Genomic DNA, 26314 nt, shown 5'->3' with positions numbered 1-26314 from the left:
GTGTTTCTAGATACATTAAAACAGAGTCATTGATTATTTCTCCGCTTCGTTTTTGACACGGAATCTAGATTTAAGTGTGACTCCTGTATTTACGGTCTATAATAAATATTAAAATATTGACTTTTTTATTTATATTGTATTTACGGAATCTAGATTTATTATTTATTAGATAAATTATTTTATTATTATTGGATCGTTAGATCATTATTGTAAAAAAATTGTATTGAAAGTTTTATATCAATTAATTTAAAATATATAAATAAATATGAATCTAATTTTATAAATCAATGTAAAATTAAATTATTTTTAAAATATTTTTCTTGACACATAATATTATATATAATTTTAGTTCTTTTTTTTTTTATATTTGACCTTTAAAACTTAATACTGTGACATGTAACTAATATATTAACATAACCTAAATCTAACATGTTGAGGTGTTGGTGAGACCATAATTAGCAAATTTAAAATTGATACTTTTTATTTATTTTTAAAATTAGCAAATTTAAATTTAAAAATTTAAAGAAACGTTGTAATTTAATAATATGAACCTTAAGGTCTCCCTTGATAATTGCTACCAAAATATGGATAAAAACAGAATAAGATAATCTAATTTAGAACTATCATAATATAGGTAAAATCCTTTTTTCTTTATTAATATTTAGCAACAACGATTAGGTAAAATAGTAGCTTTATCTGAAGTTTAGTGAAGCATACTAAAAGGGACCAGCATTCCATAATTGAATCTTCTATCACAATTATTTCTATCATTCTTATAGGCCTCAAATCTTTTGTCTTTAATAAGATACATTAATTAATTTTTCCTGTCTGGTAGTGACAATTTTAAAAAGAATAAATGTAAAAATTTTAAGTTGCAACTATAAAATAAAATTGTAACTGTTTAGTTATTCATTTTACAAAATTTATTTGTATCTAAATGTATTTTTTTATTTTTATAAAACTAAATTCCATCGTTTTCATTTTCATTAGTGAAATAGTGCATAGTGATAAAACAGTGCATATATTGATCATAATTTTAACTTATCATGATTATTTTAGAATATGTTTTTTTTTTTATGTTTTAAGAACATTATATCTAATCTTTTCTAGGTTCTTGTATATGCTTTGATTTTTCAAAAAATTGAGTTGAAAATGTGATCTTTCATCAAGATCAACTTTTATAGTATGGATGTTTTATGAGTTGCGAATTTTTTTTAGGATTAAGTAAATCTTGAAATACATGTCCTTGCTAAACTTTCAAATATTAATTTATTATTTCAAGAGCACAAAAAATGTTATGAATGTTTTAGTTTATTTATGTTAGAGATTGGTGAACTTATTTTGAAACTATATGCTTGAGTGTAGATTGTAATGTTTTGATAGACGAGTTGAGTTAAAAAATATAAAATCATGAAACTTTTTTTTATATATATATAAAATGTATAAGGAAATTAAAGACTCAATAAATTGAACCACATTTAGAATTAATGGTTACTCTATATATAAAGTATTTCGAGGTATTGATTACTCTCTTGTATAAACCATATTCATCAATATAATATAATTAATTGCAATACTTTTATCCAAATCACTTTTTTTAAACATTCTCACTTGTTATCATGTTTGGAATTACTCTTTTACTGTAACTTTTGATTTTTTATTGAATGGATTAAATTTTAATTACTTAATAAATTTTACTATTTTTAGCTTAATTTTATTAATTTCTTTTATCTAAATATTCAAAATCTATTTTTAATTATTTAGTCTTTGATTTTTTTTTCCATTAAAAGATTGATATGATTTTTATTTTTACTTTTATATCTCAAATTCATCAATGGATTTCATTTTCTCGTCAATGTCTTTTAATCTATTGGTCAACTCATTCTGGTAAACTCATTCTACGAGAGGAAATGTGTGAATTAACTAATAAGTTAAAGAGAATTAAAGAGAAAAAACTAAGTTAATTAACAAGTTAAAAATGAAAATAATAATTATTATTATTGTCATGTTGATGACGAAAATGCAAAGATATTTAGAAAAAAAATGAAATACTAATAAACAAAAAAATTTAATGGGGATCAAGTAAAAAAGAAATTCAAATTTTATTATTTTTCTTTTCATTACAAGAATGATTGATCAGCTTTTGATGATACCTCTAATTTTATAAGAGGTGATCCCTAGGAGCTAATGTTTTTGCAAAATGCATCCTATATGAAGTTTTAAGGAGTGTAAGAAAAATGAATTGATGATAAGATGTGTACAGTTGCTACCCAAAATTGAATGCGTCTAAGTAGTTAATGACACAGGAACTTTTATTCGGTGGTAAAGTAAGAGTTGAATGAAAAATTTATGAATATATGAATATTTTTAATGCGCACGAGATAGTAGATATTGTTTCTTTTTTTTAATATATATTATATTAAAATAGTTTTAAATATATTTTATACTAAAAGATATTTAAAAATGTGTAGACTCGTTTAATGTATATTGTTAAACTCATTTAATCAAAATGTGTGAACAAACACATCTAATGTGTATTGCAAGAAATAACTTGTTTTATGTTTTATGTTTTATGTACAAAATATTTGTTTAATTAATGCATAGATATACTCGTCTAATGTATATTGCTAAATTTGTCTAATTAGTTTATGAACAAATCGATTTAACATATATTACAAGATTCATTTAATTAGTGAATGAACACACGTGTATTAATAGACTTGTCTAATCCGTGTATGAAAAAACTTGTTTAATGTATATTGTCATATTCATTTAATTAATATATGAATGAGTTGTTTAATGTGTATTACTAGATTGGTTTGATCAATTCATCAACAACTTGTTTAATCAAATTATTCCAAAACTCATATAATCAATGTATGAAATGACTTATCTAATATATATGTTTGTTATACTATTCTAATTAGTGTATCTACAGTGTTGTCTAATGTGTATTGTTAGACTCATGTAATATTTTTTGTAATACTCGTCTAATAAGTGTATGAAAAGACTTGTCTGATGTATATTCCTAAACTTATCTAATAAATATATTAACAAACTCTTGTATTATGTATTGCTAGACTTTTCTTATAAGTATATGGACACACTCGTATAATGTATAATGCTATAAACTTGTCTAATGTGTGTATGATGTATATTGCAAAACTCATTTAATCAACGAGTGAACAAACTCATTTAATGTATATTAATAAACTTGTATGTAAAAAAACTCAGTATTAATAAACTCTATTTTTTATTTTTATGATAATAAAAGGAGCTTTAACATATTTTAAAGAACATTATAAATTAGTGTGGATATCAAAATTTTAAAAAGGATTAAGACATTGTTACATGAGATATACATTCACGTGATACTAGAGTTTATAATAAATAAATCCAAAGAACTTAAAAATAGTTGATAAAGATGCATTTTTAAAGTGATATTATATATATATATATATATCCTAGCTTAAACATTTTTCATCAAGCACTTAAGCACTTATAAGTCAAAGCTTATAACAATTAGAAACTTATTTTTTAAGGTTTCACTTGACCATGCTCAACCTTAATTGTTCAATTAATGTTTTTTCTCTTTCACAAGCCTTTGCTTTTTCGTCTCTAATTTAATATGATAATGTAAGCATAATTTTTATATAAACAATTTAATAATTGAAACTTATATTTTGTCAAATAGAATAATAAAAACTTTTAATGTTACTACTCAACGTTTGAGAGTTCGTTTATACTTTTTTTTATCAAATATTTTTGTATTTTTTTTAGAACATTTTGTTTATGCTTTTCTTTAAGTTAGTGAATAACCTTAAATATTTTGTTTATGTTTTTTTTTTTTTACAAATCATAACATAAAGCATGATGTTTTTAAAGGGCATTTATTATTTGTTTTATAACTTTGCCTAGTTTGATGTGAGAATTTGTGTGTGTGTCTTTTTTTTTTTTTTTTTTGTAACTTGATGCATATGTATTATAACATTAAGTGGAATTATAGATGACTTAAGGTATGAAAATGAATTAAACATGTTTTTGTGCTTATTAAGAAAAACACTCAAGGCAAGACAAAACTAAAAATTCCTATAAAGTGTGAGATAAATATGCTTAATAAAACTAAATTAAAATTATGATGTTGAGATGGAGATAGTATAAACTCGAATGAAGTATGAGATGCTCTAACTATTAATCTTGAAGTTAAATCTGTGATGCTTTAATTATGAATACTAATCTCTCACTAATTTTAGATTTATTTTTCAATTAAAATGATATAATTTTGCATGTTTTTTATTTTATTTTAAAGTTAATTTAAATTAATATTTAATTAATTTACATCAAATAAATCCTTTCATATGTTTTTAATATCATTAAAAAAACATATAAGTAAATAAACAGATGAAAAAAAAAAAAGTTCCACAGGAAGAGTGGGACTAAGCTTTCCTTCTTTGTAGCAAACTTTATTGACTTGACTTGCTCTTTAATAGACATTGATGAATTAATATAAATAATAGTTGAAAAAATATATTAAATGCAAAGAGATAATTATAGGGGTATATAAAAGATGAAACTCACGTTAGAATTATTTTATTATCTTTAAACCTAAATAATGTATACCCAACCTAAACATATATAATATTTTTTAAGTAATTTTTCTTTGCAAAAGGTTAACATCAACAGTTTTATATTTATGAAAAGAATTTAAAAACATAATATCTATTAATTCAACGTTAACTTGTTTCACATATAAAAAAAGTTACTAAAAGAAAAAAGAAGGTTAATATTAATATTAAAGAATGAAATTTAAATTTAACTTAATTCTAGCAAACTAATTAATAAAATGAAGATTATTCCACTTAAATACTTTAAATTGATTATATTTTTATAACAACATACTTTATCAATATAAAAAAGATTAAAAAATAAACTTAAAATTAGTTTAATCGATTTTAAAAGTCTAATATAAAACACATCCTAATATTTTTTAATGTAATTCACTGCATTGTGTAGTAAAATTTAAAAATTGCACAAAATGGTATTTGAAACTTGATTCATCCTTTGATATGAACGAGATCAATCTCAAATTTTGTTAGGAGAAAGAGAAAAAACCATCGACAAAGGAATCAAACTCATGCAGATTATTACGAAAACTGTCAACATATTACGTAAGAATTGAAATTTAACTATCACAACTTCTAACATCTTTAATAAATTCAAATCACATGGTTTGACCTTAAAAATGTTGTATTCCACAATTATATCATATCTCCATCACTCATAAACACGTCATAACATAATATTGCTACTATTGGTGTTTTAAAACATTATTAATCCTTAATTATTGATTACAAATATCTTGGTTCATAAAAACCATAAAATAAAGAATAGACATAGATAAGATTTAGCTGAATAGATTAATCATTCTTGTCGCAGTTCTACATTGTCAAGTTTCCAGACAACTGATATGCGTCATCTAAAAAAAATCTAAAAACTTACGCCAATTCTGATCACAAAACAATGGATAATACAAACAAAAGGCACTGATTTTCCAAACAAGTTTTTACAGAAAATTCTGATGTAATTAATTATTTTTGTGAGTTTTATTGTTTACTTATTTTATTCAATTTAATCTTTAATTAATAAAAACTAATTAATTTTCTAAATCTTAAAAATGAAAAAGAATACCAGTTTTAAAGATTAAATGTGTATTTGTCCTACATGAAAATCGTAAATAGTTCATCTTTAAAATTTTGACTGAATTTAGTCTCTCAATTTTAAAAGTACCGAAATTTAGTTTTTTTAACTCAATCTTTTTTTATTTATTTAATATTTCAAATATATTTTATAATAATATTTGAATTGTTTACATTATGTGATATATTCTCATTTTAATGTTAAGTAAAAATATATTTGAAATATCAAATAAATTTAATAAAATTTGATTAAAACACACGGTTATAACGAAGACCGAATTAGTCAAGAATTAGATTAATTCTAATTTTAATATATGTTTTTTAAGTGTTTGTCGAGACTTAAAATAAAAATAAAAAATATAATGTTTTCTTAGATGAAATTGAAGTCATTAATTTTATAAATATGTTGATTATAAATTACTTTGTTCCCGTATTGAAATTATCACTATGTTTTTGTTAAATATTTTACTACAGATTAGATACAAAGTTATCACATTGTTTCATTTTTTAAAATTAAAAGATTTAATTAAATATTCTATTAAAGAACAAATTGAATAAAATGAATAAATAGTAGGAGTGAAACATAATAGTATAAATTACTTATTAAAATGATTATATTTGAAAAATATCGAAGAAGAAAAAATACTAACAAGCATGGAGGTGAAATAAGCAAAAAGTGAGGGTGGGAGAGCAGTGGCCAAGGTACAATAACTAGTTGTATAAAATTAATCGTGGGACTTTTCTAGTTGCTGCCTCATGATTATTATTTACACTCCCTAAAAATAAAATAAAAAAACTAAAATATATCTCTTTATTGCTCCACGTCACCTTTGTCACCTCCGCCACCATTGCGAGAATCTTCATCTACATCTTTATTTATTTAATTATTTATTTTTATCGTTTTGAGAGGAGAAAATAAGAAAGAGAAGTTCGTTCTAGAAATCTTATTTCATAATACATTTTAGGTATTTCGTAAATTTCATTCTAGAAAACGTATTTGATAATATGTCAAAATTCGCAGAGAATGGTATGCTATGAAGCTTCGACACGCCTCTTAAATGGTGTGTCCCTGAAGGCCCTTGAATGGTCCTACGGCAAGAGGCTTGAAAGGTTCCATTTTGAGCCTTTTCTCTCGCAGTGTAGCGCTCCAATCAGGTGATTTTCTTCCATTCATAAATGCAAGATTTGCAGCAATGCGTAAAAGTGTCCATGGGGGTTTTGGAAGTCTAAAGAAATTGTCCATGGGAGTATTACATGGTTTGGCTGTTAATAATCCTGTTCTTAAAGTAAGTCTGTGATAAATAGTTTGTAAACAGAATTTATATTCTGTAATTGTTGGGTAATTCTGCCAAGGAAAACAGATGCTGTTGGAAACCAGAATTATTATATATTGGGCTTGTTTTATTTTAGAAAGAATAAGAAGGGTTTTGTTCTCTGTATCTATACAATCTCTTAAGAGTTGTGAGTGAGTGTGTTCAGAAATTAATCTGTGAGAAATAGAGTACAAGATATACCATACGTAATAAACAAAGATTACTTGTAAGAATCAAAAGCATAGAACTGTTTGTATATAACCTTTTGTTATTACACCTGCTTTGCATATTTCAACTGTGGCTTATGTTTTATGCTTCTTACATTACAGCCTATGGGGCTTTTTCATGGTGGCATTGAGGTGAGAATCCAGTTTCTGATCCGCCAGTTCATTTTGGACACTACTAAAGAATTTTCTGGGGATGTTTCTAAGTATGTTGGTTGGTGCAGATTGTCTTTGAAGCAAATAAGAAAATCTTTCATCTCGAATTCAGAGCCATTGTCTGATTTAATGCACTTGATCTTATCATTGAACTGAATCTCTATTTATCAGCAGAAAGGCTCTATCAAGTTAGCAACTTCTGATTTGTGTTTCATGCAAAGAGTCCGCACATGCTTTTATCTGACATTTACAAGTTTTTTTGTTGTTGATGAAAACCGACATCTAGAACTGTAAGAAAATATCTGAAATCAAAAATAGAAGGGCATCCGTGCGGACAAGGTCAAAGAATTGGTTTGATTTCATGGAAGCTGAAACCGAGTATAGCAGAAACGATTTGTTGCATCTGAATCCAGAATTCCAAGAGAAATTGGAAATAGCACAACTTGATGCATTATTTTTCTGTCGAGAAGAGAGGATGGGAGTTAGCTGATTGACAGCTTATGACCTGTCTATACTTTTTAGCAAGGGAAGAGTCAGTGTGTGCAGCTCAAGCCTAAACCCAGTTGTGTTATATGGTCTTGGTTTTGATCATCATCTCCTTGTGATGCTAAACTTTGACCATCATCAATTTCTTCCTAATCCACTGCACAATTGACATTGGTCTTCTTTTAATCAAGGAACTATAGTTTTGATGCAAAAGCATGTTGTAATAACTGTCAATTGTGTGACCAACTATGTTATGAAAGGAACTAATTTTGGCTTTTGAATACTTCCTTCAAGATACTGCATCAAGTTCTTTGATCTGAATTAAGGGTGAGTAATTCAAGTTGCCGAATCTATAATAATCTAAATTTAAATGAACTTATCTTAAATTTATATTTATATTTTTTGGATTTTAAATTCAATCTATTTTGAATAGGATAATTTTGGATTTTTAAAATCTAAAATTAAAGGTATAAAGTAAGCTATTTAGTTGAGGACTAGATTAAGTTAACTCGAGGTAAAAGTTAAGTTGTATTTATTTGGTCTAAAGGTGAAGTTAGTATGAATCGAATGTTAAGTCGAGTAAGTTTAGGTGAAATTATGATTGTTTAATCTAAAGGTCGAGTATAGTCAATTTGATCGAAGATCAAGTCAAGTTAGTTCAAACTAAAAGTTGAAGGAAGTTGTTTCAGTTTAAGGTTAAAGAAAGTCAGTTTAAAATGAAGAATCAAGATGAATTGGTCTAAATCGAAGATTGAAGTAAGTAAATTTGGCCCGACTATTAAGCTAAATAGGCTTGGACCAACGATCAAGTCTAGTCGAACCAAATCGAAATTCTAGCTGAGTTAGTTCTGGTCAAAGATCAAACCGAGTTGATTTGACACCAGAACAAGTCGAGTTGGATTAGTCCCATGTTTAACAAATCGATCTGACTTATGTTTAATAAACCTAATTTTCATATTGATATCATCGAAGTTAATATAATTTACAAAGTAAATTTAATCTAATTTAAATTGAATTGGAAATTTTCAAAATTAGTTCATCTCATTATTAGCATGTTAGTTTTTCCTTGTAAATTGAGTTTGATTGTAATAGTTGCTTATTTGTAATTGGCTTAGTTATTTTCTTTTTTGTTTTTCAAGATTTTAAATTCGATATAATTTATTGAATTTAAATTGTATTTAGACTGAACTTGAAAAAAATCAATCCATAATCACTCTTAATATGAAAGCTATTGACAATGCTTTGGACTAGGCACGATAGTTTCCAGTTTCACTCTTAATAAGAATAGTTGACAATGATACAAACACGGTTTAATTGAACATAACATAAACTGTAACAAACATGTCTAGAAATAAATTTTATGTCTGGCCATTACATAGTATATTTTTTACTTCATGTTAGATTACGTGTGAAAAATGATTTACTTAGATCTGTTCGTGTAATATGTCTGTAATATCTAGAAGTTCTATTATTGGTCCAAACTTCCTTTCCACGCCCACAAGAGCTGATCAATTTTGCTGGCCATCTCTTCTAAATATATATATAATCAATCTACACAGTGTGAAGGCTTTGATTGTTTTAGTTGCCAATGTTTCGGAGAAGGTTCAGAAGCAATAAACGTGAAATCCATTCTTTCAGCAATATTATTTCTTTTCTTTATGCGACTCTTTTTATACCTACACTTTTTGATTGAATAATAATAAGGTAACATACTTACATTCATTTGAAATTACTAATAAAAGTAAAATAATTATAAAAATAAATAAATTTTTACAGTTAAAAAAAAAAATGAAATGTAAACAAATTATATGCGTCGAAATATTTTTTTATTTGGTTTTTAAACGATATCACGTCTTTATATTGCATCTTTTAGTTTAATATAAAAATTAAAAAATGTTATTGTGTTGGGAACTTATTCTACAGCCCAAGCTAGCTATCGGTCAAGCTCCAAACTTTTGACTACACTTTTTTTAAGCATATCCAATTTCTTTATATTCTTTTTAGCAATTATTTTGCTGAATTGTGATTAATATTCTTAGCTAACGCTATTGTTACAAACAGTTCTTCTAGTGCGAAAATGTTTTAGTTAGCAGCCTTATTATATTAGAGAGATAAATTAACAATATTTATTATTCAGCAAAAGTAATATAGACATAAACAATAGAACATTTAATAAATTATGAAAATTATAATCATCATTCTGTATTAAAATAGCAGGACATTTGATATGTATTTAATAACAGAGCATTTTAAACAATAGAAAAGGCATTTATTAGTTGAATTAAAACAATAAATGACGATCCCATGTATTAATAACATGATAAACAAAATCTGTTTTTTTTTTTTTTTTTATATACATTTACAGCTGGATACTAATTAATCCCGCGATTAAAGGTTGAATGGTGTTTAGTGTAGTAATGTTTTTTGATGACAGTGATACATTCAGAGGATTTAGCAGTTGTTTAAGATTTGTAAAATTGACAGTTATTAAAGTCATAGAAAATTTACCCTTTGGCATGTTTTTCTGTTTTTAAAGAAAAGAAAAGAAGAAAGGAAGAAAAAGGTGATGTGAAAGAGTAGCAGTATTTAATATTTAATTCCAAGGTTTGACTCTTTGAATATCCATGGCCGCCTGATTTTGACGTCAAAAAGTATAAATAGAGAGACATGGTTTTCCCATTCCCTACTACTCATTTCAGAAAAAGAACAGCATTTCCCATTCCTTTTTTTGCATATTCTTTCATTCTTTTACCTTCACCACAAAGCAACGCAGACAGTGGTGTCTGGTTCCATCACCGGCTCGAACAAGAAGAAGAAGACGAGAAACAGGGTGGTGCGGTGTGGCGGGTAACCGCGAAAATCTGAGAGAATGGAGGGGAGCGATATATACAGAGCAAGTAACAGTATGCGAGCGAGAAGTTCAACGGTTTGGAGGAACAGCAGTGTGGAGGTATTCTCAAGGTCTTCACGGGAAGAAGATGACGAAGAAGCTCTCAAATGGGCTGCTCTCGAGAAGCTCCCCACTTACAACCGTCTCAGGAAAGGTCTGCTGACAGCATCCCATGGAGCTGCCAACGAAATCGACGTGGCTGATCTTGGCTTCCAAGATAGACAGAAGCTTCTTGAGAGGTTGGTCAAAGTGGCTGAAGAGGACAACGAGAGGTTCTTGCTGAAGCTCAGGGAGCGTATTGACAGGTGAATTACCTCTTCCTAACAGTTCTGTATCAACTTGATATATATTGTTTTCCTGTTTTCACTTGCTGCTTTTTACAGAGTTGGACTCGATATTCCCACTATTGAAGTTCGATACGAGCACCTAAAGATTGAGGCAGAGGCTTTTGTGGGAGGTAGAGCTTTGCCCTCTTTCATCAACTCTGCTACTAATGTCATAGAGGTACTGAATGACTCCTTCCACTTCCTGTAATTTTGAGTTTCTTTGTTCTGTTTTCTTCTGCAATTGGTCTGTCAACACGGTTTTTCTCTATTTGATCTTGCAGGGATTTCTTAACGCGCTCCATATCCTCCCCAGCAGAAAGAAACACGTCACTATTCTCAAAGATGTCAGCGGGATTATTAAACCTCGCAGGATGACACTGCTTTTGGGTCCTCCCAGTTCAGGAAAGACCACACTCCTCTTGGCCTTGTCAGGAAAACTTGATAAAAGTCTTCAGGTTAATCACATTTCTTTACTGTATATATAGACAGAGAAAAAGACAAAGGAAAACTAACATGGAAACCAATGTGTTGTTCAGGTATCTGGAAAAGTGACTTACAATGGGCACGAAATGAACGAGTTTGTACCCCAGAGAACCGCTGCTTACATCAGCCAACACGATGTTCACATTGGAGAAATGACTGTGAGGGAAACCTTGGCTTTCTCAGCAAGGTGCCAAGGTGTTGGATCACGTTATGGTTAGTTTCCCTTTACCTCCTCTCTCTAAGCTTTTCAAAATCTAATTTAACATGTATGCAGCTCAACTAACAATGACTGATCATCATTACTTTTTTTGAATACGCAGACATGCTATCTGAGTTGTCTAGAAGAGAGAAAGCAGCAAATATCAAGCCTGACCCGGATCTTGATGTCTACATGAAGGTCACCAAAACAAGCTCTTTTTAATCTGTTTTTCAGTAAAATACAAAAACCAAAACAATATATATTCCATCTTTAGATTGTATCTTATTATAATCTTTTGATATAACAGGCAACTGCAACTGCAGGCCAGGAGTCAAGCATAGTGACAGATTACACAATGAAGGTAATGCTTAAACAAACATGGTTCAATTCAATTATGTGATGACATGTGCTAGAGCTTGCTACGAAGGCCAGGATACTGAACTCGTTAACTGTTTATCATTTCAGATTCTGGGGTTAGATATATGTGCTGATACGATGGTGGGGGATGAGATGTTGCGTGGGATCTCTGGAGGACAAAGGAAGCGTGTTACTACAGGAGAGATGTTGGTTGGACCTGCAAATGCTTTATTCATGGATGAAATCTCCACAGGGTTGGACAGCTCCACCACATTTCAGATTGTGAGCTCTCTCAGGCAGTACGTCCACATTCTAAATGGAACTGCTGTCATATCTTTGCTCCAGCCAGCACCCGAGACTTATGACCTTTTCGATGACATTATCTTAATCTCAGATGGCCAAGTTGTTTATCATGGCCCTCGTGAATATATTCTGGACTTCTTTGAATCCATGGGTTTCAGATGTCCCGAGAGGAAAGGTGCNGCTGACTTTCTTCAAGAAGTGACTTCCAAGAAAGATCAAGCACAGTACTGGGTGCGCAGAGATCAACCATACAGATTTGTGACGGTTACTCAGTTTGCTGAGGCTTTTCAATCATTCCATATTGGTAGGAAACTTGGGCAGGAGCTTGCAGTTCCATTTGACAAGACTAAGAGCCACCCTGCTGCATTGACCACTAAGAAGTTTGGTATCAACAAGAAGGAGCTGTTAAAGGCTAACTTCTCAAGAGAGTACTTGCTTATGAAAAGGAATTCATTTGTTTACATCTTCAAGCTATGTCAGGTTGGTGGTTAAATTCTACCTTGTTTCAGATCAAGAAAAACTGCACACCATGATTCATGATCATTTTTAATTACCGTTTTTCTCTTATGCTTTTCAGCTTTTCATCATGGCGTTGATTGCATTGACGCTGTTCTTCCGGACGGAGATGCACCATGATAATCTTGATGATGCGGGCGTTTATGCTGGTGCTATCTTTTTTACAATAGTAACGGTTATGTTTAATGGAATGGCTGAAATTTCCATGACCATTGCTAAGCTTCCAGTTTTCTACAAGCAACGAGACCTTCTATTTTTTCCCTCTTGGGCATATGCTATTCCTTCGTGGATTCTCAAGATTCCCGTTACGATAGTGGAGGTTGCCCTTTGGGTATTCCTGACCTACTATGTGATTGGATTTGATCCAAATGTCGGGAGGCTCTTCAAACAGTACCTCATCCTGTTATTTATCAGTCAGATGGCTTCTTCATTATTCCGAGCCATTGCAGCACTGGGTAGAAACATGATCGTCGCCAATACATTTGGATCCTTTGCAGTTCTCACGCTTCTTACATTGGGCGGTTTCATTCTGTCAAAGAGTAAGTTCAATTCACGCAAGCATGCGATTAAAATATGGCTGCATTTCTAATAATGAGAAAACATTAGCTAACGCTTCTTCGTTCCATTTTCAATGAAACAGGGGATATTAAAAAATGGTGGATTTGGGGTTTCTGGATTTCACCGTTAATGTATGGGCAGAACGCTCTCATGGGCAATGAATTTCTTGGAAACAGCTGGCACAACGTAATTTCTTGACCTCATAACCTAATAATTTGTATGCTTCTTTGTTTAAGAAAAGTGTGATTCTAATTTCTTGTCCTATCTAATTACAGGCTACCCACAATTTAGGACTTGAATATCTGGACTCTCGCGCGTTCTTCAAAGATTCATATTGGTATTGGCTAGGTTTTGGGGCACTGGTTGGGTTTGTGCTTCTTTTCAACGTGTTGTTTGGTTTGGCTCTCGAATACCTTGACCGTGAGTACCATCTGTACTTTAAAATTCTCTCATAAATTCAATTCAAGGTTTTACTAATATGTATGCCTCTGAATGTCAATGCAGCATTTGATAAGCCACAGGCAGTTATAGCTGAAGACCCAACTACTGAAGCAAGTGCCACAGAAGTTGAATTACCACGCATAGGTGAGTAATGCCACTTATGTATCACTCGTATTGAATAACAAAAGACAACCATACTCCTTTTGTATCACCAGCAATTCGTATTATATTCCAAGACACTGAACATTTTTTACAAATGTCCTGCAGAAAGTTCAGGAAGAGATGGTTCTGTTGTGGAGTCCTGCCATGGAAAGAAAAAAGGAATGGTTCTTCCTTTTGAACCACATTCTATCACCTTTGATGAAATAGTCTACTCTGTTGACATGCCACAGGTAAATCACATTCTGTGTCATAAATTTAACATTCGGGTTTCTAACAATGTCCCCATTTTAACACTTCTTCAGCCAGTAAAAAAAGAATTGATTTCTGACTCCCTTGATTTCGACTTGCAGGAAATGAAGGAGCAAGGTGTACAAGAGGACAGACTGGTGCTTTTGAAGGGTGTTAGTGGTGCATTCAGGCCTGGTGTTCTCACAGCTTTGATGGGTGTAAGTGGTGCTGGTAAGACTACGTTGATGGATGTTCTGGCTGGTAGGAAAACCGGCGGATATATTGATGGAAGCATCAAAATTTCTGGGTACCCTAAGAAGCAAGAAACATTTGCTCGTATCTCTGGATACTGTGAGCAAAATGATATCCATTCACCTCATGTTACTGTTTACGAATCCTTGGTCTACTCTGCCTGGCTACGTTTACCTTCAAGTGTTGATTCCAAAACCAGAAAGGTTAGTTAGTAAGGACAAGGGAGAAAAACAAAAGCATTTTAAGTTTAAGTTTTTCATTGTGATAGCTGATTTTATCTTCTTAAAGGCTGATTGTTCGAACCTTTTGGATTTGACAAATGGTTGCAGATGTTCATTGAGGAAGTCATGGAATTGGTGGAGCTGAACCCATTAAGGAACTCACTGGTTGGATTGCCAGGTGTGAGTGGCCTCTCTACTGAACAGCGGAAGAGGCTGACTATTGCGGTTGAATTGGTGGCTAACCCATCCATAATTTTCATGGATGAGCCTACTTCTGGGCTAGATGCAAGAGCTGCTGCTATTGTCATGAGAACAGTCAGAAACACTGTGGACACCGGAAGAACTGTTGTGTGCACCATCCATCAGCCCAGCATTGACATATTTGAAGCATTTGATGAGGTGAGTGACCACAATGACAAATGAACACGTGTCTTACTTGGTTACCCTCCTCCCGTAGGCTTGAATCTAACATGATATCTTTTTGTGTGATTACAGTTGTTCCTAATGAAGCGTGGAGGACAGGAAATATATGTCGGGCCACTGGGACGTCATTCTAGTCATCTGATCAAGTATTTCGAGGTAAGATCATACTCTAATAATCAAATGAGAACGACCATCACTCTTCACAGTAAATACTAAATTTTCCCAATAATTTCCACTGTGCAGAGCATTGATGGAGTTAGCAAAATCAAAGATGGATATAACCCTGCTACTTGGATGTTGGAAGTTACAACCACAGCTCAAGAGCTTAGTTTGGGTGTTGATTTCACTGACCTGTACAAGAACTCTGATCTATATAGGTACGGAAACGCAAGTGGACAGGAATTTACTAACTCTTGTTTGTTTTATTGATTTTCATAATGCTTAAGTGAGTTTTCATGGTTTTTCAGGAGAAACAAGCAGCTTATACAAGAATTGGGTCAGCCTGCTCCCGGTTCAAAGGATCTTTATTTCCCTACTCAATACTCTCAGTCTTTCTTGGTTCAATGCCAAGCTTGCTTATGGAAACAACGGTGGTCATATTGGCGTAATCCACCATACACTTCTGTGAGGTTTTTCTTCACAACTTTCATAGCCATAATGTTCGGAACTATGTTCTGGGACCTCGGAGGAAAACAGTAAGTCAAATAAAATCTTATGATTACTCTCCAAATGTAAAGTGCACGATATACATGTGTGCTTTGACAACTTCCAAATTCCACTAGAGTTCTAATTCCTGTTTTGCTTTCACAGCTCAACAAGAGGAGATCTGATGAATGCTCTGGGTTCAATGTATACTGCTGTTCTTTTCCTTGGAGTACAAAATTCTTCTTCCGTACAGCCAGTGGTGGCAGTTGAAAGGACCGTCTTCTACAGAGAAAAGGCTGCCGGAATGTATTCTGCCTTACCCTATGCATTTTCACAGGTATCATGACACAACATCAACATCATTTATTTTACAGACATATGTTACTAGTACTTTTGTTTGAATCACATTGATTATGTTAAGTAAAGTAACCAACCAACAAACAAACTGGGTGCTTTTTGTCACAGATTCTAGTGGAGCTACCCTATATCTTTTTTCAAGCGGTGACATACGGTGTAATAGTTTATGCCATGATCGGATTTGAGTGGACTGCAGAGAAATTCTTTTGGTATCTATTTTTCATGTACTTCACACTCTTGTACTTCACCTTCTACGGCATGATGGGTGTTGCAGTGACACCAAACCACCATGTTGCTTCCATCGTGGCTGCTGCATTTTATGCAATTTGGAATCTCTTCTCAGGATTTGTTGTTTCAAGACCTGTAAGTTGTTTGTTGCCACCCAGCTTTTGAATTAATAAAATACCCTGAGAAATGCATGAATATAGATTCAATTATAATGTTGTTGTTTTCTATTTTGAACAGAGCATCCCAATTTGGTGGAGATGGTACTATTGGGCATGCCCAGTGGCTTGGACCTTATATGGATTGGTTGGATCTCAGTTTGGAGATATATTGGAAGTTATGCCGTCTGAAAACAAGACTGTGAAAGCTTTCATTGAAGACAGTTATGGAATCAAACATGATTTCATTGGAGTTGCTGCTGTTGTGGTTGCTGGCATTGCAGTTCTCTTTGCATTTACTTTTGCTGTTGCAATCAAGACCTTTAACTTCCAAAAGAGATAGAGAAATAGATAGATGGATTTTTCCAACCTCAAATATTCTTTCAATTTTCCCCTTGTTTTTAATTTCTCTCTAAACTTGTAATGTTTGTTTGTATCTATAATTTGTGTGCAACACCAGCCAATTTGAAGGCTGTTCTAAAAAAAATGTATGTATGATAAGTTTTGATACATGTTTACAGCATAATATTAAGCCAAATTCTCTTCCTCACACAATTTTATTTATTTATTTCTCCTACTTTTTTCAGATTTCTGTCTCGATCTTCTATCTTAAATTTAATTTGATTCGTAAAGTGCATCATAAATCATCCACCATCATACCAACAAGTTGTTAGTCCAAATGGTGTTGTACTTTGTATACTTAAATGAACCTACCTGGCTTAAATTTACAAAATTATTATTATTTGGAAGACCTAAAAGAGTCCAATAAGAAGATTCAGGTGTGAGAATTATGTAATATATTAACTACCCTTAAATAAGGAAAAATTAATATTTATTAGTTATATCATATTATTTATGACATAAACAGAATTTCTTGATGATAACATAACTAATTATTATGTTATTAAAAATTAATATTATCTACCCATTAGTGTTGACAACCATTAGTTTCTTATTAATTTGTGTTGTTATTTTGGAACATGGTGTTTGTTTTTCATTCTTTATATACGAAAATGTCTTTGTTTTTATCATTAGCAATAAGGATACATATTTATTGTTATAAGTTATGGGTAATAATTGTTGTACATGGGTAATAGATTTATTTACGTGAAGGAATAAACAAGTGAGGGCACCCTAGTTTTGCTAGGACTTTTAATTCCTTTTCATTTATGTGGAATCATGGGCCACTTTTTTTCTTTATATTATTCTTTTATCTAAATTTTATTTTTATTTTACGAGAGAATGGTCAGATTGATGTGAATATTGAGTTTGGAATGAATGTTATTGTCATTTTTTTTTTCCTTTTTGATATATGCATTCCAAATTTGTCATTATATTTTTGTTTTAATATTGTATGCATATTTTATTACACCTAATTTTGAATCTTTCTTTTAGGTCCATTATTTTTACTATTAATCATTTCATTATTTATTATTTCATTTCAATAATTTTATGGTCATGCAAATATGATTTATACATTTACTATTTCTTAATTATTAGCATAGACTCTTTTAATGTAAAAAAAGAAGAAGCAAATATATTTTCCTAAAAATAATACAAAAGTATTTTTTTATCCATTTGTTTTGGTGTTTGTTCGACCATTCCTCTTCTAGTGATATTTATTTTCAAATAATTCTAAAATGGTAAAGTAATATAAAATTTTCAAAAACTAAAAATCAAAACATTCTTCCGAATGTTTTTTTTTTTAAACTACCATTGATTTTCCATTTTGAAGAAATACATGAGAGCAAGATACATTCTTATTGAGCCAAAAAATATATATTTTTTTTCTTTTCGAAAATTTTATTATTTTTTAGGAAAAATTAAATATTTTGAAAAATACATATTTTTTTTGCACATTTAAAGGTATGTGGTAAGATAAGTTTGGTAAGATATATTAACACTTTTTTAACTGATTTCTAGATCTAAAATCTGGTTTTAGAAACTGCGCTTTATCTTTCTATTTTTTTTTAAATAATTTTTTAAAATAAATTATGGTGAGAACTTCAAAATATGTTTTTAAAACCATTATTTTTTTATTTGTCGTCATGATTTGAGTTGTAACAATTCTCTTAGAAGATAATTGAATTTTTAGGTTAAGAGGTTTTTTAGCATGAAACAAAAAGTGCATCATCAGTAAAGTAGTTAGTAATAAATATTTTATCGCTCTTTTCTAATGAATTTGTGCAACACATGATAACTCTTGCATTCAATAACCAATTTAGACAACAAAGTTCACAAAAATACAATAAACTCTTTTTTTTTGTATATTTTTGGTTTAATACCTCCCTTGTCCTCGTATTTGTATGAAAATCTCAGTTCGCTCCTCAAGTTTTGAACTGTCTCAATTGGGTCATAATTTTTGAAAAAATGCACACATTTTACCCCAACTGTTAACTGATCTCAAACGCGTTAAGTTTAGCTGACGTGGTATGCTGACGTGTTGGCTTAATCCTTCTTGGTCCTCGTATTTGTGTGAAAATCTCAGTTTAGTCCTCAAGTTTTGAACTGTCTCAATTGGGTCATAACTTTTGTAAAAATGCACACATTTTACCCCAATCGTTAACTAATCTCAAACGGCGTTAAGTTTAGCTGACGTGGTAGCCAGAGAACATGCTGACGTGTATTGTTTAATTATATGAATTATTTTTTAAAATAAGCAGTGTTTCACGTGGCACAATGCCTATTATTTAGTTTATTTGAATTAGGGATTTTATTCATCTCTATAAGAATCAGGGATTTTACACAAATTATCTCGTCTGCTCAAAAAATAAAGTCACCGGAAAACTCGCATAACCAGTGCAATCAGTCTCACAGCCTTTTCTGCAAATGAACCAACTTGGTAACTTATAGGTTCATCACCAGCCTTTAAGCTATTTATTCCACTAATAGCAGAAGATAATTGTTGCACATTGAGATCAGTTAGCGATTGGGGTAAAATGTGTGCATTTTTACAAAAATTATGACCCAATTGAGACAGTTCAAAACTTGAGGACCGAACTGAGATTTTCACACAAATACGAGGACCAACAAGGGATTAAGCCAACACGTCAACATACCACGTCAGCTAAACTTAACGTCGTTTGAGATCAGTTAACGGTTGGGGTAAAATGTGTGCATTTTTACAAAAATTATGACCCAATTGAGACAGTTCAAAACTTGAGGACCGAACTGAGATTTCCATACAAATACGAGGACCAAGGGAGGTATCAAGCCTATATTTTTATCCAAAAGTTGGTGTGTGAGTAAAACTTAACATAGAATATTTACAATTTTCAAAAACTAGATTTCGTCCACTTCATTCTCATGCATTCGCACTTATCTCAATTCCAATTAGTCTATGATTACTCATTGATTAATCATTAAGTTCAAATTACTTGAATACTTAACAAGCAAAACATATGTACAAGGTCAAGAGTCTTAAGATTACTAAGGAATCAATGTCATATCCTTATGTAAAGTTTCATTAGGTAATTAGTTTCAGTTCTAGGTTATAAAAGATATTTTTCAACACCTGAACAATCAAGTTATGAGTGATCTAGTCACAATAAGCAGTAAGTATAAAAATCAAATACTAACATTGAAATGAAAAAAAAAAACATATGTATTAACAACACAAATACACAATAATTCAAGTTATTATATCTAATCTCAACAAATAGGTGTCCATGGTAAAAAACTTAGGATTTACAAATGGAAGAGTTAAGGAAGAAATTAAAATCATAAAGAAAAGAAAGTCATTTTCCAAGGTTCTTAGTGGCTGCTCCACACTTCAATTATGCCTCTCATTTGTATCTTTACCTTTAATTCATAGCTTATCTTCTTCCTCTTCAACCCAAATTTCTGATGTTATTTAACGTGGTTGGTCCTAGGTTTGACGTTAAATTGCAAATTGACATTTGTTGTGAGAGTGTCCTAAATCAAATTTTTTTTAAAATTTAGAAATAACGTCAGCGTCCTCATATTTCTCTTTCACATTTGTGTCAAACTTTCCACTAAAGTGCAACGAATGAGCTAAATTCGTAGGAGAAAATTCTTCAACCCATTTTACTTCATTTTCCATTATGATGCTCATTTAGGTTAAAGCTTTCATTATTCCTGATTACATTTTTTTTAAAATTGGTGTTTTCACTCACTAGCCATTTTTGTGTGTTATAAAAGTTGCATTTTTAGTTTAACCTTAGTTTTATAAACTTTAAATTGTCATAATTTTTAGCACAGACATCGAATAAAGACTCTTAAAAAATGAAAGTTATTGAAAATAAAATAACAAACGCGATGGCTATTGTTTAAGAGTTTTTCTTTTTCTTCAATGTTTTGAAATTTTCAAAAGTCCATGATTTAAGATATGTTTTTTATTTTATTAGTATTTTTCAACCACTTTCTTATATTTATATTTTTATTTTAGATACTCATACTATTTTTAAAAATCGTTATGTATTATTGTATTTTATATTAATTTTTGAAAAAAACATCAACCAAAAATTAAAAGAATCAAATCTATAAATTATAAACAGACCTCTATTGTTCCTGCAACATACATCACTTTGAAGAGACGTCAACAACTTAAAATAATAAATGTTAAGTGATTTTCTATCTTGCAAAATATGAAATACATTAAAAACCCTAGCAGAAAATATGATTAAATACTCTATTTTCGCTTATCAGCACAGCTATTGCCAAGCGCCATCTTAGTAAAGTTGGCTCAATGAAAGGAGATCTCTTTGTCAAGCTACGGCCCAGCGCCGCCTGACTCCGGCGAGCTACCGCCAGACGCTCCTTGCTCCCGTGTATCTCGCCCATCGAGACAGCTTGCTCGCCCAGCGGCACCCAACTTCCTTCTGCTGTGTAACTCTGATTGCTCTCTGATTTTAAAAGTTTTTTTTTTTTTTTTAATTCAAATTAGGTCTAAGTTCAAATGAAGTAAACGGGTATCGTGATGAGATTAATTTGAAGCACAGATTTAGATCCAAACCAAACCAAAGTTGAAAAGTCCAAACAAAGGCAAAAACCTTAACGTGGTAGTGAGTGTGGCAACAGGATTTGGGTGCTCTCGTTTGTCGCAGCACGTTGACATGGTCACAATGAGCGTCATTGGATGTCCAGTGTTTGAGGAAATGCGTTGTCGGTTAAAATCCTTTCTATATATTTTTTACAATCATTGATCTTTTGACTGAAAAATTTATTGTTCTTTTACCGTGTTATTGATTTTCTTTCAGACTATTCTTGATCAAGAAAATCGTACTGACTATATTATCAGTAGAAGATGTTTTTTCTTTAAGACTTCAACCAAAAGTCTTGTTTAAGTATACAAAGTTTAACACCGTTTGAACTACCAACTTGCTGGTAAGATGGTGATGATTTATGATGCAGTTTATGAATAAAACTAAATTTAAGATAGAAGATCGAGACAGAAATTTAAAAAAGTGGGAGATAACCGTTGATAAATTATAAAATAAACAAATAAATAAATAAAATTGTGTGATGCACAGAATTGGACTTAATATTATGCTGTAAGCATGTATAAAAACTCATCATACATACATTTTTTTTTAGTACAGCCTACAAATTGGCTGGTGTTGCACACAAACTATAGATATAAACAAACATTACAAGTTTAGAGAGAAATTAAAAACAAGGGAAAAAAAGTGGGAAAATACAAAGAATATTTGAGGTTGGAAAAATCTATCTCTATTTCTCTATCTCTTTTGGAAGTTAAAGGTCTTGATTGCAACAGCAAAAGTAAATGCAAAGAGAACTGCAATGCCAGCAACCACAACAGCAGCAACTCCAATGAANTAACCCGTCCATAATTTTCATGGATGAGCCTACTTCTGGGCTAGATGCAAGAGCTGCTGCTATTGTCATGAGAACAGTCAGAAACACTGTGGACACCGGAAGAACTGTTGTGTGCACCATCCATCAGCCCAGCATTGACATATTTGAAGCATTTGATGAGGTGAGTGACCACAATGACAAATGAACACGTGTCTTACTTGGTTACCCTCCTCCCGTAGGCTTGAATCTAACATGATATCTTTTTGTGTGATTACAGTTGTTCCTAATGAAGCGTGGAGGACAGGAAATATATGTCGGGCCACTGGGACGTCATTCTAGTCATCTGATCAAGTATTTCGAGGTAAGATCATACTCTAATAATCAAATGAGAACGACCATCACTCTTCACAGTAAATACTAAATTTTCCCAATAATTTCCACTGTGCAGAGCATTGATGGAGTTAGCAAAATCAAAGATGGATATAACCCTGCTACTTGGATGTTGGAAGTTACAACCACAGCTCAAGAGCTTAGTTTGGGTGTTGATTTCACTGACCTGTACAAGAACTCTGATCTATATAGGTACGGAAACGCAAGTGGACAGGAATTTACTAACTCTTGTTTGTTTTATTGATTTTCATAATGCTTAAGTGAGTTTTCATGGTTTTTCAGGAGAAACAAGCAGCTTATACAAGAATTGGGTCAGCCTGCTCCCGGTTCAAAGGATCTTTATTTCCCTACTCAATACTCTCAGTCTTTCTTGGTTCAATGCCAAGCTTGCTTATGGAAACAACGGTGGTCATATTGGCGTAATCCACCATACACTTCTGTGAGGTTTTTCTTCACAACTTTCATAGCCATAATGTTCGGAACTATGTTCTGGGACCTCGGAGGAAAACAGTAAGTCAAATAAAATCTTATGATTACTCTCCAAATGTAAAGTGCACGATATACATGTGTGCTTTGACAACTTCCAAATTCCACTAGAGTTCTAATTCCTGTTTTGCTTTCACAGCTCAACAAGAGGAGATCTGATGAATGCTCTGGGTTCAATGTATACTGCTGTTCTTTTCCTTGGAGTACAAAATTCTTCTTCCGTACAGCCAGTGGTGGCAGTTGAAAGGACCGTCTTCTACAGAGAAAAGGCTGCCGGAATGTATTCTGCCTTACCCTATGCATTTTCACAGGTATCATGACACAACATCAACATCATTTATTTTACAGACATATGTTACTAGTACTTTTGTTTGAATCACATTGATTATGTTAAGTAAAGTAACCAACCAACAAACAAACTGGGTGCTTTTTGTCACAGATTCTAGTGGAGCTACCCTATATCTTTTTTCAAGCGGTGACATACGGTGTAATAGTTTATGCCATGATCGGATTTGAGTGGACTGCAGAGAAATTCTTTTGGTATCTATTTTTCATGTACTTCACACTCTTGTACTTCACCTTCTACGGCATGATGGGTGTTGCAGTGACACCAAACCACCATGTTGCTTCCATCGTGGCTGCTGCATTTTATGCAATTTGGAATCTCTTCTCAGGATTTGTTGTTTCAAGACCTGTAAGTTGTTTGTTGCCACCCAGCTTTTGAATTAATAAAATACCCTGAGAAATGCATGAATATAGATTCAATTATAATGTTGTTGTTTTCTATTTTGAACAGAGCATCCCAATTTGGTGGAGATGGTACTATTGGGCATGCCCAGTGGCTTGGACCTTATATGGATTGGTTGGATCTCAGTTTGGAGATATATTGGAAGTTATGCCGTCTGAAAACAAGACTGTGAAAGCTTTCATTGAAGACAGTTATGGAATCAAACATGATTTCATTGGAGTTGCTGCTGTTGTGGTTGCTGGCATTGCAGTTCTCTTTGCATTTACTTTTGCTGTTGCAATCAAGACCTTTAACTTCCAAAAGAGATAGAGAAATAGATAGATGGATTTTTCCAACCTCAAATATTCTTTCAATTTTCCCCTTGTTTTTAATTTCTCTCTAAACTTGTAATGTTTGTTTGTATCTATAATTTGTGTGCAACACCAGCCAATTTGAAGGCTGTTCTAAAAAAAATGTATGTATGATAAGTTTTGATACATGTTTACAGCATAATATTAAGCCAAATTCTCTTCCTCACACAATTTTATTTATTTATTTCTCCTACTTTTTTCAGATTTCTGTCTCGATCTTCTATCTTAAATTTAATTTGATTCGTAAAGTGCATCATAAATCATCCACCATCATACCAACAAGTTGTTAGTCCAAATGGTGTTGTACTTTGTATACTTAAATGAACCTACCTGGCTTAAATTTACAAAATTATTATTATTTGGAAGACCTAAAAGAGTCCAATAAGAAGATTCAGGTGTGAGAATTATGTAATATATTAACTACCCTTAAATAAGGAAAAATTAATATTTATTAGTTATATCATATTATTTATGACATAAACAGAATTTCTTGATGATAACATAACTAATTATTATGTTATTAAAAATTAATATTATCTACCCATTAGTGTTGACAACCATTAGTTTCTTATTAATTTGTGTTGTTATTTTGGAACATGGTGTTTGTTTTTCATTCTTTATATACGAAAATGTCTTTGTTTTTATCATTAGCAATAAGGATACATATTTATTGTTATAAGTTATGGGTAATAATTGTTGTACATGGGTAATAGATTTATTTACGTGAAGGAATAAACAAGTGAGGGCACCCTAGTTTTGCTAGGACTTTTAATTCCTTTTCATTTATGTGGAATCATGGGCCACTTTTTTTCTTTATATTATTCTTTTATCTAAATTTTATTTTTATTTTACGAGAGAATGGTCAGATTGATGTGAATATTGAGTTTGGAATGAATGTTATTGTCATTTTTTTTTTCCTTTTTGATATATGCATTCCAAATTTGTCATTATATTTTTGTTTTAATATTGTATGCATATTTTATTACACCTAATTTTGAATCTTTCTTTTAGGTCCATTATTTTTACTATTAATCATTTCATTATTTATTATTTCATTTCAATAATTTTATGGTCATGCAAATATGATTTATACATTTACTATTTCTTAATTATTAGCATAGACTCTTTTAATGTAAAAAAAGAAGAAGCAAATATATTTTCCTAAAAATAATACAAAAGTATTTTTTTATCCATTTGTTTTGGTGTTTGTTCGACCATTCCTCTTCTAGTGATATTTATTTTCAAATAATTCTAAAATGGTAAAGTAATATAAAATTTTCAAAAACTAAAAATCAAAACATTCTTCCGAATGTTTTTTTTTTTAAACTACCATTGATTTTCCATTTTGAAGAAATACATGAGAGCAAGATACATTCTTATTGAGCCAAAAAATATATATTTTTTTTCTTTTCGAAAATTTTATTATTTTTTAGGAAAAATTAAATATTTTGAAAAATACATATTTTTTTTGCACATTTAAAGGTATGTGGTAAGATAAGTTTGGTAAGATATATTAACACTTTTTTAACTGATTTCTAGATCTAAAATCTGGTTTTAGAAACTGCGCTTTATCTTTCTATTTTTTTTTAAATAATTTTTTAAAATAAATTATGGTGAGAACTTCAAAATATGTTTTTAAAACCATTATTTTTTTATTTGTCGTCATGATTTGAGTTGTAACAATTCTCTTAGAAGATAATTGAATTTTTAGGTTAAGAGGTTTTTTAGCATGAAACAAAAAGTGCATCATCAGTAAAGTAGTTAGTAATAAATATTTTATCGCTCTTTTCTAATGAATTTGTGCAACACATGATAACTCTTGCATTCAATAACCAATTTAGACAACAAAGTTCACAAAAATACAATAAACTCTTTTTTTTTGTATATTTTTGGTTTAATACCTCCCTTGTCCTCGTATTTGTATGAAAATCTCAGTTCGCTCC

General features: G+C 31.0%; 2 protein-coding genes across 11 annotated transcripts; both read left to right on the top strand.

The window, feature by feature from the left end:
• Positions 1-6598: 6598 nt before the first annotated feature.
• LOC111241707 lies at positions 6599-8168 on the top strand. 8 transcript variants are annotated; one of them, XR_002668025.1, is made up of 4 exons: positions 6616-6851; positions 7339-7368; positions 7458-7577; positions 7676-8168. XR_002668025.1 is itself a non-coding variant. In XM_022781405.1 (3 exons), exons 1-3 carry the CDS (start codon positions 6890-6892, stop codon positions 7794-7796), a joined length of 315 nt encoding a protein of 104 aa, XP_022637126.1. In that variant the 5' UTR covers positions 6615-6889; the 3' UTR covers positions 7797-8168. The 8 variants fall into 8 exon arrangements, 4 of the variants coding, with proteins under 4 accessions (XP_022637126.1, XP_022637127.1, XP_022637128.1 ...); XR_002668023.1 differs by having other exon boundaries at positions 6599-6982; positions 7458-8168; XR_002668026.1 differs by lacking the exon at positions 7458-7577 and having other exon boundaries at positions 6600-6851; positions 7339-7439.
• Positions 8169-10554: 2386 nt separating this feature from the next.
• Positions 10555-24534, top strand: LOC106761719 (ABC transporter G family member 40-like). Of its 3 annotated transcripts, none has more exons than XM_014645289.2 (21): positions 10555-11070; positions 11149-11269; positions 11373-11546; positions 11628-11787; positions 11895-11971; positions 12081-12134; positions 12239-12913; positions 13011-13488; positions 13590-13693; positions 13783-13927; positions 14012-14092; positions 14216-14340; positions 14461-14793; positions 14920-15050; positions 22419-22578; positions 22675-22758; positions 22846-22979; positions 23070-23297; positions 23413-23584; positions 23713-23967; positions 24070-24534. In XM_014645289.2, the coding sequence occupies exons 1-21, from the start codon at positions 10745-10747 to the stop codon at positions 24328-24330; spliced, it is 4278 nt and encodes a 1425-aa protein (XP_014500775.1). In that variant the 5' UTR covers positions 10555-10744; the 3' UTR covers positions 24331-24534. The 3 variants fall into 3 exon arrangements, with proteins under 3 accessions (XP_014500775.1, XP_022637124.1, XP_014500774.1); XM_022781403.1 differs by having other exon boundaries at positions 14920-15094; positions 22463-22578; positions 24070-24330; XM_014645288.2 differs by lacking the exons at positions 22419-22578; positions 22675-22758; positions 22846-22979; ... (2 more) ...; positions 23713-23967; positions 24070-24534 and adding exons at positions 15307-15390; positions 15478-15611; positions 15702-15929; ... (1 more) ...; positions 16345-16599; positions 16702-16962 and having other exon boundaries at positions 10745-11070; positions 14920-15210.
• Positions 24535-26314: the final 1780 nt, after the last annotated feature.

This window comes from Vigna radiata, chromosome 5 (genome assembly GCF_000741045.1).
Source record: "Vigna radiata var. radiata cultivar VC1973A chromosome 5, Vradiata_ver6, whole genome shotgun sequence".
Classification (NCBI taxonomy): Eukaryota; Viridiplantae; Streptophyta; class Magnoliopsida; order Fabales; family Fabaceae; genus Vigna; species Vigna radiata.
The sequence above is the reverse complement of the archived record's forward strand: the minus strand, read 5'-3'. Positions and strand labels throughout refer to the sequence as shown.